The 14,140-nt window shown below is 38.4% G+C and overlaps 1 protein-coding gene across 2 annotated transcripts in view; it reads left to right on the forward strand.

Moving 5' to 3' along the window:
- The window catches only part of mkln1 (muskelin 1, intracellular mediator containing kelch motifs), a 38,121-nt gene that overhangs the window by 9,397 nt on the left and 14,584 nt on the right, over positions 1-14,140 (forward strand). Inside the window, exons 3-12 of one of the 2 annotated variants that reach the window (XM_017712189.2) lie at positions 1,402-1,544; positions 1,741-1,829; positions 3,431-3,540; positions 5,413-5,605; positions 7,030-7,107; positions 7,326-7,391; positions 10,153-10,265; positions 11,295-11,507; positions 12,523-12,744; positions 13,220-13,349. In XM_017712189.2, the coding sequence (XP_017567678.1) occupies positions 1,402-1,544; positions 1,741-1,829; positions 3,431-3,540; positions 5,413-5,605; positions 7,030-7,107; positions 7,326-7,391; positions 10,153-10,265; positions 11,295-11,507; positions 12,523-12,744; positions 13,220-13,349 (1,357 nt within the window). The remainder of the gene's footprint in view (positions 1-1,401; positions 1,545-1,740; positions 1,830-3,430; positions 3,541-5,412; positions 5,606-7,029; positions 7,108-7,325; positions 7,392-10,152; positions 10,266-11,294; positions 11,508-12,522; positions 12,745-13,219; positions 13,350-14,140) is intronic. The other variant, XM_037541016.1, reaches the window with a different exon arrangement.

The raw sequence follows: 14,140 nt of genomic DNA on the forward strand, positions 1-14,140 counted from the left end.
ATAAATAGATGTGTTGTTGATATGCTACTTTCATGGCACAAAACCCAACCTTACCCCTAATCCTAACCTCAACCCAAAACCTAACACTTGGCCTAATCCTAGCCTTAACCTCAACCCAAAACCTAATTCTAACCTTTATATGTTTTTGACATGTTACCGAGAGTCCATTGAGTGTATACTTTGAAAAGGACCACTCAAAATAAAGTGTCATCGGAATATGTAACAGTTCTTCTTGATTCACCATGAAGAGACAGGGATTAGAATTTCCTTGTAATAAAGCCTGAATTTGCATTAACTTAGAGCAGGGTTCTGCAACCCAAATGTTAAGAGCCATTTTGTCCTTTCTACAATTACCAAACCTCCTTGGGAGCCGCATTTTATGTCCATTTTACCATCTTCACTGTTAAAGTCTCAATTTGTGTTATGTACTAGTATAAGCTAGAAAATCGAATGGAATATAAATGAAAATCCATTAGTACTTTGCTTTAAGTTTTAGCTCAGCTATAGCTTCTTTTCTCACATCTCCAGCAGGAAACTTTTCTGCAAACAGCTTCTTGTAAAATGTTTCTTAACGTTCATTTTTTTACGAGGCTAAAGTCAGCTTCTCATTTGTCAGGTTGTTGTTGTTTGAATTATCCCATTCCACCTTAAATGGTGCCTGAGGCGCCAGAAACTGCTGTGCCATTTAAGGTGGAACGAGAAATGTTCAACTAGAAGCGTACTTCAGTTTTGTGACTTTTTAGTGTTTGATAGTTTCTTGTTGCGGATTAAACGAATCAGGAAGCCAACTGAATGCATATAAACACAGTCTATTCACCACAGCATTAAATTTACTTTGCCTTCCTTTTCTTTCAACAGGTTGTACTTCATATACTTCTAAAGTGAAAGTGAAATCATGCTGGTGTGGGTTCTTGCCATTTATTCCATCAGCGGTGTTCTACTTTTAATGGTGCATTCATGTTGATCTGACACAACAATGCACATAAACATGCCCTATTAAATCCTATTGAAATGATCGAAATTGAAGGATAATAATTCATTTTTATAATGTAGTTCTTTGCTGCTGTTTTTCCATGTTCTTTCAATGAATGTTTCATACATTCAGTTGTAGACACTATTGCCTATCACACAAACACCACCTGCTTTCTCACTGGGTCGATGCATCACTTTGGTTGGACTCACTGTCGTAAAGCGCAGCTGTCTTTAACGTTTTTTTGAAGCATCACACTCCCCAAATTGATATGCCAGTCCCATCATGTGCCGTCCAGCTACTTTTTGTTTGAACTCTCTTTTTTTAAAGAGTGTACATTCAGACTACAGAGAGTATTCTTATTCTTAATGGGAAATTTGATCGTTAATATGTATAATCTTTGCTAAGGTTGTCTCTTCTGCTTCTTACAGTACTTGATTTTAAAACTAGAGAGACCAGCTATTGTACTAAGTATCACCTATGGGAAGTATGAGAAAACGCACGTGTGCAACCTGAAGAAGTTTAAGGTGTTTGGAGGCATGAGTGAAGAAAACATGACTGAACTCTTGTCCAGGTGGGTGATCAACAACTAAACGTTTGAGTAATTTAGAATATAGACTTTGGATGACTTGCATTCAGTCATAAGAAGTTGTAATAATATGACATGTGTTTGTATGTTTTGTTGACTCCTGCATATCTTTCAAAATCTGTTTTGGCATAATTATCTACATGTGTAGTGATTTTATGGGGTCTTTTCTCTTTTGTCACAGTGGCCTTAAGAATGACTTTAACAAAGAGACATTCACGCTAAAGCACAAGATCGATGAGCAGATGTTCCCTTGCAGATACATTAAAATAGGTGAGTGATCCACCAGACTGATACGGAAGGGTGAGCTCACCCAGGTGACTCAGTCATGGTGACTTGCATTCATGTCATGATTTTTAGGGGAATAAAGATGAGGCACAGGGAAACTGAGAAGTGCTAAATTTAGTGGAAAGATTAATGAGACTTAGCAAGTCTTTAAGGAGATGGTTCGCCTGAAAGCTTATCTCCTAGTACTGGAAGTCTTGAGTACACCCACCATGTTTTTAAATATATATGTATGTATGTGTACATATACACATGTATGTAGATATTGCTGCTGTCAGGACAAAATCACATCTCTCAGTTTTTGTTGTTTTGTACTCTTTTATTTTACAGAGTTTGAAAAAGCCACTTTTATGCCAAAATTCCATGCCAAACAGACTAATAGAAATGCTTCAAATGTGCTTGCAAAAAATCTAGTTACATTACTTCCATTCAAAGTTGTCAGTGTTCCTTTTCTGTTAACGTCTGTAAAGTTAACGTTTTGATCTGACTGTAGCGATCTGTAATATTCTAGTGTTTTAAATTATGAATTGGTTTTACTAGTTGTGAACATTGCATATAAATTGGTTTTACTTATGAACATTTTCATATGAAATGGTTTTATTAGGTGTGAACATTCTGTTTCTTTTGTTGGGCATTATGAAGTATATATGGAATAATTACAATTAAGTGATAGAAAGACCATCCACATAAACCCTGTCAATGCAAATATTTTTGACGAACATTCCATGTAAATGACTTTGCCTTTTAATCAAAATTTCTAATACAAAATTTGATCTACATCTACATATACATAGTATTATTTACGCAGGTAATTAAGAAGTGCGTCTGTCTTGCAGTGCCAGCTGGTGATTACCTGCATGTGTTTCTCATCCTGTGAGCCGTGCAGTACCCTCTATTGGTCTGTGGACCTGTACCCAGGGGGAGGCAGTAGTTTGCAGTGGGCTGGTAGAAATGTGTAAATAAAAACATCCCAGCCACAGGCTAATTAAACGTCATCGGTTTGAGTCAACGCACCGCAGGGAGCAGTGCAGACAGCTAGTCAGAGATGGAGAGGCTCCTTGGGGCACTATCTTGTTTGGTGTGGACCTATCAAAGTATGTGAACACTCCACCTGAATTCGGGTCTGCATCAAATGACTGAACTGGTTCGGCAAAGGTCTAGGGCCGCTTTCAGCTGAGCCCTGTTCAGTTCACTGCTGGTCTGAATGCATTTTATGGTCAAACGAGGGAATTTGTTGGTTTTCCTCTTCTTCTAGCAGCACCTCAGCGCTCTTTTTAAGTAAAAATGACAGACGAGCCTGAAAATAATATCTGCGTTTGATAATAAAGCAGTGACAAAGAGCAGCTATTAAGTGAGGTTTATCATTGTTGACTGTGCCGATGCTAATCCAAAAGCCCACTGAGTGTCGTGAGGCTTATTTCAAATGAGGCACTAAAACCTTCAAAACTGTTTGGGCAAAAAACAGGGGCAAAAAAAAAAAAAAGTAGATTTTAGTTGTACTGTTGGCCGCTATGCTTTATAATTATAGAGCCTTGGAGTGGCAAAAGGTTGAGAACCCCTGTTCTAATGTACTGTGTTGTTTGATCCAGTGCCTCTGATGTCGTGGGGCCCCAGTTTTAACTTCAGTATCTGGTACATTGAGCTTCATGGAATAGAAGACCCAGATGTCGTCCAGCCCTGCCTTAACTGGTACAGCAAGGTGAGTTTTCCTGTCATACTCGTACTGACACTTCAGAAAGAAACAGATGGTGCTTTACTTGCTAATGTGTGTATGAGACGGGCGAGTGCCAGATGGTTGGGCTGGCACCCCTTTCTTACTTTAAATTGCAGAATTCCAATATTCTTGTTAATGTAACATTGTTACTATAACTCTGTGATCTGAAAAGTTCCTCCCTAACTGATTCTCAAATGATCCCCAGCTTCTCTGTGTGACATTTCACCACTCATTTCTTTTAATTTCTGTATGTCCAATCATTGAAGATGCTTGGCAGTTTCTTCCCCTCTAATGTTTTTTCCACTGACCACTTCACAGTAATTGTTTATCTAATGACCTTATTTATCGAAAGAATCTTTAATCTGATTACTGCCTCTGTGTTTGTTGCTGTGCTGGATTGTTACTTGTTTACATTGAAATACAAAACACCTGCAAGTATTAAACTATTCCCCAGCCCTTAGGTATATGGCAGCTTTCCAGCAAAGAATGTCAAACTAGAAACCAACCAGCACAAGTTTTAGTTGCATTCGGTATGTGTGTGTGTACTGGCTCTAAGGCTGTGTTCAGAATATCAGCACAGCAAAATATTGTGGATTTATTGATCCAGTAATGGCTGTACTGATAATTGTAACTCTACTTTTGCACAGTGAGTCAAACTGATGGAGAATTTAAGCATAAGGAATGAGTCAGAATTTTTAAATATGTTTCGAGTAATGTCTTGGAATATCAAACTTTACTGGAATGCCCAAACACCCATCCCTAGTATGATCCTGGTTAGTTAGTTTATGATCTTTTTGAAGCAGAGACACATGGACAACAGTGAGTAGTGCAAGCTGTGTGAATATCAGTCTTGGTACTCCTGAGTTTGAGACATATCTGGAAAAGTTATGTACATGTTACATTGCCCTTGCTGATGAGAGTCCACCAAAATATGTATGCCGACTTGTAATAGGAGCAGTCTACCTTATTCCCTGTCAAACTGGGAGAGTTTGATAATTCTTTTCGCACTCTAGTGCCCCTTTTGACTCCCCTAACATCAGTACGATGTATCAGAGCCATACACTGTATCGCACCTGTGTGTCAAATTTGATAAGATTCAAATAAAGCTTGAGAGTTTAGAGCTGAAAACGCAAAGGTGCTCCACAACATCTCTTATGAGCATTTCTGACTTTTCCCTGAGTAATAGGGTAGTTGGATGTTGCATAGTTCACCAAATTGCCTTTGTTTGTATGCACTTTGAGCACTGCAGTGGAAGCTGTTCAGTGATAGATGAATTATAAAATGGAAAATCTGAATACAATCAATGGTGTTTCTAAGCACAGCAAGCACATCAAATAAGCAGTACTGCAGGGTTTTGAAGTTCCTCAGTATTTAACGAGAGAGCTGCAAAAGCACAGCTGTTCTGCCTGAAACAAACTCTCCCAGAGCATCTGTTAGACTAATTGAGCCATTTACATGGAAACTCGAGCCCTATAGTGAATGCATGTGAGCATACTATAGTCTGACTTTTAGTGATCGAATCGGTGATATGCTATAAAACCTAATTACTTGCATTTAGGTCTATGGAAAATGAGAGACTATTGTACTTGTGGCTTTAGTAGTGAATTATAAAAGGTATTGTGAGCTCCTCAGATGAGTCAAAGCTGTTGGCGCAAACTTTATGGGTCAGCTGTCTAGGTTTCCACTGATTGCTTTTTTCTCTAATGGTCAGTTTTTCTAAGCATAAATGAAGCATTTTCAAAGTTAAACCTTTATGTCACCCGAGGCTGGCTTTCTCTGAGTAGAAGTCTATCTCACAGCATTGTTTGTAGGTTTAAGCGACATTCTAGTAACAGAAGCTTTCTATTATCTGATCAGTACCGTGAACAGGAGGCCATCCGCCTGTGCCTGAAGCACTTCCGGCAGCACAACTACACCGAGGCCTTCGAGTCTCTGCAAAAGAAGACGCGCATTGCTCTGGAACACCCAATGCTCACTCACCTTCATGAGCGCCTGGTCCTGAGGGGAGACTTTGACGCCTGCGAGGAGCTCATTGACAAAGCTGTTAGAGGTACCTCATTTGATACTGTGTGACTTTGAAATACTTTATTAAAAACTGATTTTCAGTGTGCAGATTTTATTTAAATATATTATTTATTTATTTATTTAAATCTAATTCTTTTTCATTTGCATAAACCCAAGCATTCTCTGAAAATATTATAGTCTTTCTCAAGTGGTGTTCATAGTATGTATGTCTGTACGTAATTAGTTGGCGACATTGTTTGTGTAGTCTCTAAGTGCAACTGTATCTTTTTGACCTAATCATCATAAGATTGTTTGTACTAAGGGAATGGTTAAATACAGGCAAAGAACAGTAATTTGCATAACATCAGCATATAAAATTTAACAGCACCACAGCCTAAAAGGTGGGAGGTTTGATTCCTTGTTGAGGCCATAATGCCACAATAAGAGTCTGTGAATCCTAATGTTACCTTGGCCTATTCTTGTATCTGATAAATAATGTAGAATATTTACATTAAATAAAGTATTACAACAATGGCTGTGTCTGATTCAGCTGTGTAAATGTAATTAACTGCAAAAACAGACAAAACAGGAAAAAATTATTTGGCTTATATTAACGTACAGCTGTAGGCTTATTTTTTAGGTGACTGCACTGGTGTAACACAAAATGCTGCAGCACACAGAGGTATACGTTTGAAATCGTGTTTTATTATTGAAAAATAGCTGAGGGAAATCAGTAGGTTTTTAATGTTGGGGAAGTAACAGTCTGCCTCTTCAGATGATGATAATGAGTTAACAGTGCTAACTGGTACAACATTGGATGCTGACAAGCACTTTTTATCTTCTTATAGGTGAGTGAAGTGCAAAACATTTTAGTTTGTCAGAAATGTTCACTGTTTGTGGGGAAGCTAACATCAATTTAAGTAGTTAGCAATATAGCCACGACAGAGTCAACCTTGCTATCTTAGCCACATCCTGAAACAACACGTCCTTGGCAATAATCCATATTCAGGCACTAGTTTCATAGTAGCAAAGGACAATATAATACACAAGTATGAGAGAACTCGACACATTGTACAGTTAAAATCTGCTTTTCACTGAACTGTTTTTCTGTATATTTTCTCTGTCTTTCCCTAATAAAACACATTCAAAGGTTGATTTCAGTGTTTAACCCACTTTATGCTCATTGCAATTCATATATAGATTGTAGTTTAAACCTGATTTAAATGCAAAAAAACAAAAACAGAGGCCTAAAAAAATGGATTTCAGTTAAATATTGTTTATTTTTCCAGGAGTGCTTTGCCAGGCCATAGGTCCTATAATATTTGTTTAAAGTTTAACAATGTTGACTGTCTCCAGTTCTTGTAAGAACTTGTCGCACATGTAAAAGCCCAGCTGGCTCTTGCACATCTTGCCCCCACCTCTCTCCTCCCTTTGGACTCCCCTTCTCTTGTTTCTTCTGTCATTTTGCAGATGGCTTGTTTAATCAGTATATCAGCCAACAGGAGTATAAACCACGCTGGAGTCAGATCATCCCCAAATGCACCAAAGGTAGACTGTGTGCTAACAGCCACTGCTGTCTCCCAGGCAGTGGGGAGTGCATGGCTGTGGTATTAAATGTCTCATATGCATGAAGATAAAAGGCTGTTTTGATATTCTCTTGTTCTCTCCTACTTCTGCTACTTTTTTTTTTCCTTGCACTTAATTTTTTTCCCTGTGTGGCTTTTCCCTTTTCAACGTCCTCATCCTCTTCTCCTGTTTTCGACTAGGTGATGGAGACGACAGTAGGCCTGGCATGAGAGGTGGTCATCAGATGGTGATAGATGTCCAAACAGGTAAGATGCCTAAGCACACAAGTTGCAGAGCACATAAAGGCAATAGGCAAAAATATTTATTTTTGGATTTATGATTTTATGAAAAACTTTTCAATTGTATTTTACTGCATAATATTGTAATTTACCGTTACCATGATATGGGTTTCTGCGATAAGAGCTGTGATGACAGATAAACTTAACACACAGTGCCAGAACAGCATAATTAGATTGGTGGGACACCAATGTGATAGAAGCTCAACGAGTGCTTCCCTGTGCTGGGCTTGAACCCAGCTCTCCCTTGTGAGGAGCACCTAACCATTTGTCAAGACAACTATAGAACACGTATGTGCTCAAACACTATTTTGTCTGGGGTTGGTATAGTGAAAATCCTAGAAAAGTCATGGAATATAGAAATGTGGTTTTCCAGGCCAGGAAACATTTCCCCCTACGTGGTTCATCATCTAGTCACATTTGAAACGCTGGTTAATGTACCTTACCAAAACACCATAAGACCAGAGACTATTGCATGTGCACACAAACTAGCTGATCAAACTGTAGAACATGAAGTAAATTATGAGCCTCGGTTAACGAAGGAGTGACATTCAGAACTAGTGGGTTGCAAACTTTGGAAGATGTCTTGACATTCAAACATTGGAGAAGGTGAATTTACAAGCCAGATGAAAGGGAAAAACACAGTGCTGCTAACTTTCATATTGAGAGCATTGTAACTAGCTTCCTCACTTTGAGTCACAGCACTCAGTCTGCATTGTGGCTGTATATTGATGGTAAATATCATGGAATGACAAGCTAACTGCTGAGGTCCTCATTGACTATATGCAGCCATTGGATAAACTTACTCTGAATGCTCAAAGAACTGATCCTCGTTACATCTTTTTCCTAAGTGAAATAAAAAATTAAAGGTTACTGACATTCTGAATTTGGATGGCAGCAAAATCACTGAGAAACATTAGTAGCCTAATAAATACATTACTTCCCTTCCTTGTGTAAAACAAATCTCATCCAAATAATTTCACAGGCTTGATAGATGTCTTTGTTATTGTTAACTCCCAGGGTTTAGTATCAAGTGAAGCTAAATCTTGACTGTGCTGTTCAAAATATGTAGCCTCTGAATTTATAGAAAATTGATGCGAGTGAAATGACAGATCCATTCCTGAACCTGGTCAGATAACCATAAAATTCACTATCATGACATTTTCAAATATATGACTGTCAAGATATCAGTTGATATTTAGGATAGCATTAATAAAGCTGATGAACCCAAACTTCCTGTGTGCAGGTGTGCTCTATACTAAGTGTTTAAGCAACCCTACCTGGCGTGTTTTGATTGGAATATTTTGTTGTGCTCATCTTTTAAAACTGCACATCCTCACGCAGTATGTAGTACATTAATCAGACAAAAAGCACATTTCCTAAATTAATTATTTTAAAATGTTTAAAACTCCACCAGCACTTCTGTGACTGATCCACTCGTACCGGTGCAACACTCAGTAACACATCACCACCACGTCAGTGGTTCAGAATGAACCAGCACCCAAATAGTACCTGGTCTGTGAGGGTCCATGGGGGTCCTGACCTTTAAAGAACAGGGTGAAAGGGGGCTAACAAAGTATGCAGATTTTGCATTGCTTTAAACGTGATTCTCTAATTATTCTCACTCTCAAATGAAGCAACAATGACTACTTTCACAGCAAACATGCTTGACTGTAAGGAGTGTTGTAAATATATACAAAGAAATATATATAGATACAATTTTTATTTTGCTGAATGCTGCTGTTGTAGTTTGTTTTTAGCTGTTTGCTTAGTGAGACTTTATTTTGATCATAATTTATGTTGTGATTGGATTCTAACATCCAACAGCATAATACTGCACATCACATTTTATTTATAGACTCTTGAAACTTTCTTTATACACACACGCACGCTTATTTATTTATTTATTTATTTATTTATTTTCAAGGATCACCCACTGAAAAGTGCTTTATGGAACTAAAAATGGCATCACTCTGAAAACCTTTTTTGCCACCTTTATTTTTAGGAGTTAAAGTACAGAACGGTATTCAGTTCAACCTGTGTGATTAGAGTTGTCGTGTCACGGTGATGTGAATCTGTGTCTTTATTATGTTTCTGAGTGTGACTGACTACCGCTCGGCAGTTTAGCTGCTCAGAGCAGTAATTGATTCCAGCGACCTCGTGTAGCCCCTCTAGCCAGAGTGGCCTTGAGTTACCCCACCACAGCTAAATTCTGTAGCTCCAGCCCCTCTGTCCTTATTGCCATAGCAATGCTGCCATGGTAACTCGGGTCTCTCAGCCTGTCCTGCTTGCCTGCCGCTGTGTTGAGCTGCTACTTGAAAAGAGTAACTTTACCATAATTGGCTTATTATAATTGACATATCTGACAGAAATTGCACTTTTAATTTTCCATTATTTATTGTCTTGTCTGTTATGTATTCACCTGTAAGCTTGATTATATAACGCAGCCATTCACTGTCACAGTGGCAGCTATTGCTATAATGTAATAGATTAAGTACATACCTTACCTCAAGAACATTTGCTGTCTTTTGATTTTTAAAAGAGGAGAATAAAGCAGTGTTGTTTGCTTGAGTGTTAAAATCAAGGCATCTGGTTCTAACCAACTTCTCACTTAGTGACCACAGACTATAACTCTTATTCAGCTCTGTCCGATCTCTATCTCTCTCTCTCCCTCCCTCTCTTCCCCCCCCCTGTCGTTTCCACTTTCTCTCTTTTTTGCTGTCTCACTCAGAGACTGTATATCTTTTTGGTGGTTGGGATGGCACGCAGGACTTGGCAGACTTTTGGGCCTACAGTGTGCAGGAGAACCAGTGGGCCTGTATCTCCAGGGACACAGAGAAAGAGGTGAGTCTGCACAAGGAAAAAAATAATAGATTGGGAATTTCCATTGCGACTTGGTAAAAATAAAAAAAGAAGCATGAGGAATTTCAATGATGCCTCAGCAACAGCAGTGAAACAGTTTTAATGCTGGCCATGCAAAAATAGAAGAATGGGAACTTCCACAGTGACTTGGCTAATGAAACAGCTTGTGTTTCGGCATCACATCATTTGCCCATGAGATTCTGTCAGGTGAACTAGGATCATCATACTTACCATAGTGATGCTTAAGCCCATGATCCTACCATCACAATAATGCTGTACCAACCCAAGCAGAGTGGAGTCCTAAGCTAGTGTCAGGGAGTGGACTCTTCACTATGAAGATTACTGTCTGTTACAGGAGGGAAAATAAATTGTACATGTTGTGCTTGCTTGTTACTTTGAGGTAAACAAGTTCCACAGCCTTTCAGGGAATGTCAGATGTGTCATCCCACATGTCTCATGCTTTATAAGAGAGATGTTTTTTTGGTTGTTTGTTTGCTTGTTTTAGGGTTTTTTTTTTGTAATTGTGTTAATGTAATTTTTTTTAATTTCTTGAGCCCCTTGTATTTTTAAGGTAGCAGGTGTAATGTGTATGATAACTAGAAATCTAACATAGAGTATATCAGATTTAATTTAATATTGTGTTTTAATTTTAATAATCTTTTATATTGGTCTTCAACAGAATCATGGTTCAGATACTTAGCCAACTTAGTGCCTCTTTGGTTTGATATACTTACAGTGAATTACAAGACGAAACAGTAACTAATGAATCCAACAAACCCAATAAAGAAATTCATGTCTCATTGATAAATAAGTAAACCTGCGTTGGTGTGAAAGCATGGACAGAAATATGACATTAGCCCTATTTGGATTGAAAAATTTGTGTGTGGAAATCTAATCTTAAAAAATAGACAAAAATGCAGTAAATATCTGTGTGTTTTGGCTGCTGATGGTTGAAGTAAGAGTTTGAGAGTAAACACACACTTATATCGTACCTTCCTGTGTCTGTTTCAGAATGGCCCCAGTGCACGTTCCTGCCATAAGATGTGTATCGACTCTCAGAGGAGGCAGATCTACACGCTGGGTCGTTATCTGGATTCCTCTGTCAGAAACAGCAAATCCCTGAAAAGTGACTTCTACCGCTATGACATTGATGCTAACACGTGGACTCTGCTCAGCGAAGACACGTCTGCAGATGGTGGCCCTAAACTCGTGTTTGACCACCAGGTACACGGCCTTCTTTAACCCCCTGCAAATCTTTTGTCTCTTTCTGCATTTTATTCGGCTCTTTCAAAGCCATTGGTCACAAGGTAGTTACGGTGGTAATAGTAATCAGGTCTAGAATACAATTATTATTGTTTATTTGGCTGTGAAGTGGTGAAAAATTGTTTACAGTTTGGACAGGAGTACAGACAAATATCAAAATTCAAGATTACATGTAATACTGTTTTAACAATGCAATATATTCTTGTCAGTTTTTATAGATAAGTTTATCATACAGTGTCAAAAACCACAAATCTGTTTGAGTTTACTTAACTCAGTAATCTCAAATAGATTACTATCTAGATAGATTTTAAACTGTATGATTTAAGCCTGAAATTTGCACAGTGCTAGTTGGTGGAGACATTAGCCTTGTAGCTCTAGTGTATAACTGAAACACACATCGGAAACACTGATTTCATCTTTCCCTGCCTTTGAGTATTTACCCTTTAAGGCTGAACAATTTGGGGAAAATATCTAAATGATTTTTCTGCACAATATTGAAATAAAATAAAAAATTTTTTACAAGGTCAAAATGTCAACAAGCTGTTAATAAGACTTACATCTTTTTCAGTTTGAAAATTGCAATCCTTCAGATTATTTCTATGCAACAGCAGTTAATCTTTAAGCCCTACTACACATTCACAAGCTCAGACAATTTAGTTGCAGTAATTCGATCTAGAAGAGAACTTTAAATATGAAGCTTTTAAGTGTTTTTTCTTTTTTCCTTCAAATTGCAGGATGATAATTTGTTAAAAAAATAATTTTCAGTTTGCACAAAAGTACAGATAGAAATCTTACTTCAGGATCACTTATTACTACTGTGTTATTTCTGTTACTGACTATATAAGCTGTTAACTGAAATTGCAGATCTTGCAATTTAAAAATTGCACTCCTTCAAATTGCAATTTTGACATAGATGGTTAGTCTTTCAGCTCATTCACATGCTAAGACAGTATTTTGAAAACTCTCCCTCACACAGATGTGCATGGACTCGGAGAAGCACATGATCTATACATTTGGTGGGCGCATTCTTACATGCAATGGCAGTGTAGATGACGGACGGTCGTCGGAGCCACAGTTCAGCGGCCTGTATGCCTACCACTGCCAGACAGGCACCTGGAGCCTACTTCGGGATGACTCCTGCAACGCTGGCCCTGAAGATGTTCAGTCCCGCATCGGCCACTGCATGCTCTTTCACACGGTCAGTCCACTGAAACTCACCTGCAGTCCTGATCTTGCCTCTGTTCACTAAGAGAGTTTTCTTTTTGTGATTGATAGCTTTGTTACCAGTTAACGAGAATTTACATGAGAGATAACAGAGCACCGTTAACAACGATTAGTGACAGTGTCCGTGTTCAAGACTTGGTATTCAGGGATCTTGTGGCAGTTGTACATGAAATATGGGGACCGGGGGACAGAACGTAAATACAGGCCTCATTTTCTTTTAAAGCTGCCCATAAAGATGCCTGGAAAAGCGGCATATGTGGAACGGATTGTTATCTTATTTTTCTTTAAAAGCTGTGTTGTGTAGTTTTAAACCAATAACTGAAACTTTCAGCATTTTTTTTCCAGTGTGGATCCCAGGATTGTTTAGATTATTTTAAGATGAGAACAGGAGTAGGATTGGCTGATGTGCTAGATTTTGATGCTGTATTGTTTGTGTCTTTATTTTTCAGAGGAATCGCTGCCTGTACGTGTTTGGAGGCCAGAGGTCCAAAACATATCTTAATGATTTCTTCAGTTATGATGTGGACGGTGATCATGTAGAAATCATCTCGGACGGCACCAAGAAAGACTCAGGCATGGGTAGGAATGTGATGCCAAGACATGCTGCTTTTTGTTCATTGTGCTTAGGTGTAATAATAAAGGCAGATGTCAAGTCGTACTGGGTATTAATGCCCTAGTGCACTGTTCATTTGAATGCATCAGTGCAACATCGCTATGGGTCTGCATTGAGGTGCTTGCTGCAGAACCTAAAATGTGATATCATTGTTTATGCTCTGCGTGAAGTGCAGGTTTGACATCATTGCTTGTCATAAAATTTCAAGGGCATGGACATGATGTCATCTTATAGAGACAGAGTAAGGATGCCTCATGGAGGATAGAGTTATCAGAAAACTCCTTAAAAGGAGAGCAGAAGAATCTTGGGCATGAGTATGAGCTCATTCCCAGACATAGACAGGAGTCAGACATGCATGATGTCACCACTGGGTACTGTAACCCACATGGTAGAGGCATGGTAAGAATGTGATCTCACCACTTACGGTCCAACATTTACTCATTAATGCGGTCACTCATATCAACGTGCTGCTGTTTCTTTGGTCAGCCATCAGCCTATGAGTTACTAGGAAGTAGTGAGCTGACTGTCAGGAAGGGTTGAGGTACGAAATGTCAGTGTCAGTTAATTGTTTTTGGCAAATGCTGGCACTGTTTCACTTGTAGACCAAAAAAATTGCTGGAATGAGTCTTCTCAGTACGACTGCACAATATGAACATAAAATGCTATACAAGACTATAATTAAAATTGATAAATTATTATTAAATAAGTCAATGATAAAGTAAATAATAGCCACAAATGAAAACTTTTTTGTTTAAAC

The sequence above is a fragment of the Pygocentrus nattereri genome, chromosome 1, assembly GCF_015220715.1.
Source record: "Pygocentrus nattereri isolate fPygNat1 chromosome 1, fPygNat1.pri, whole genome shotgun sequence".
Taxonomy (NCBI): Eukaryota; Metazoa; Chordata; class Actinopteri; order Characiformes; family Serrasalmidae; genus Pygocentrus; species Pygocentrus nattereri.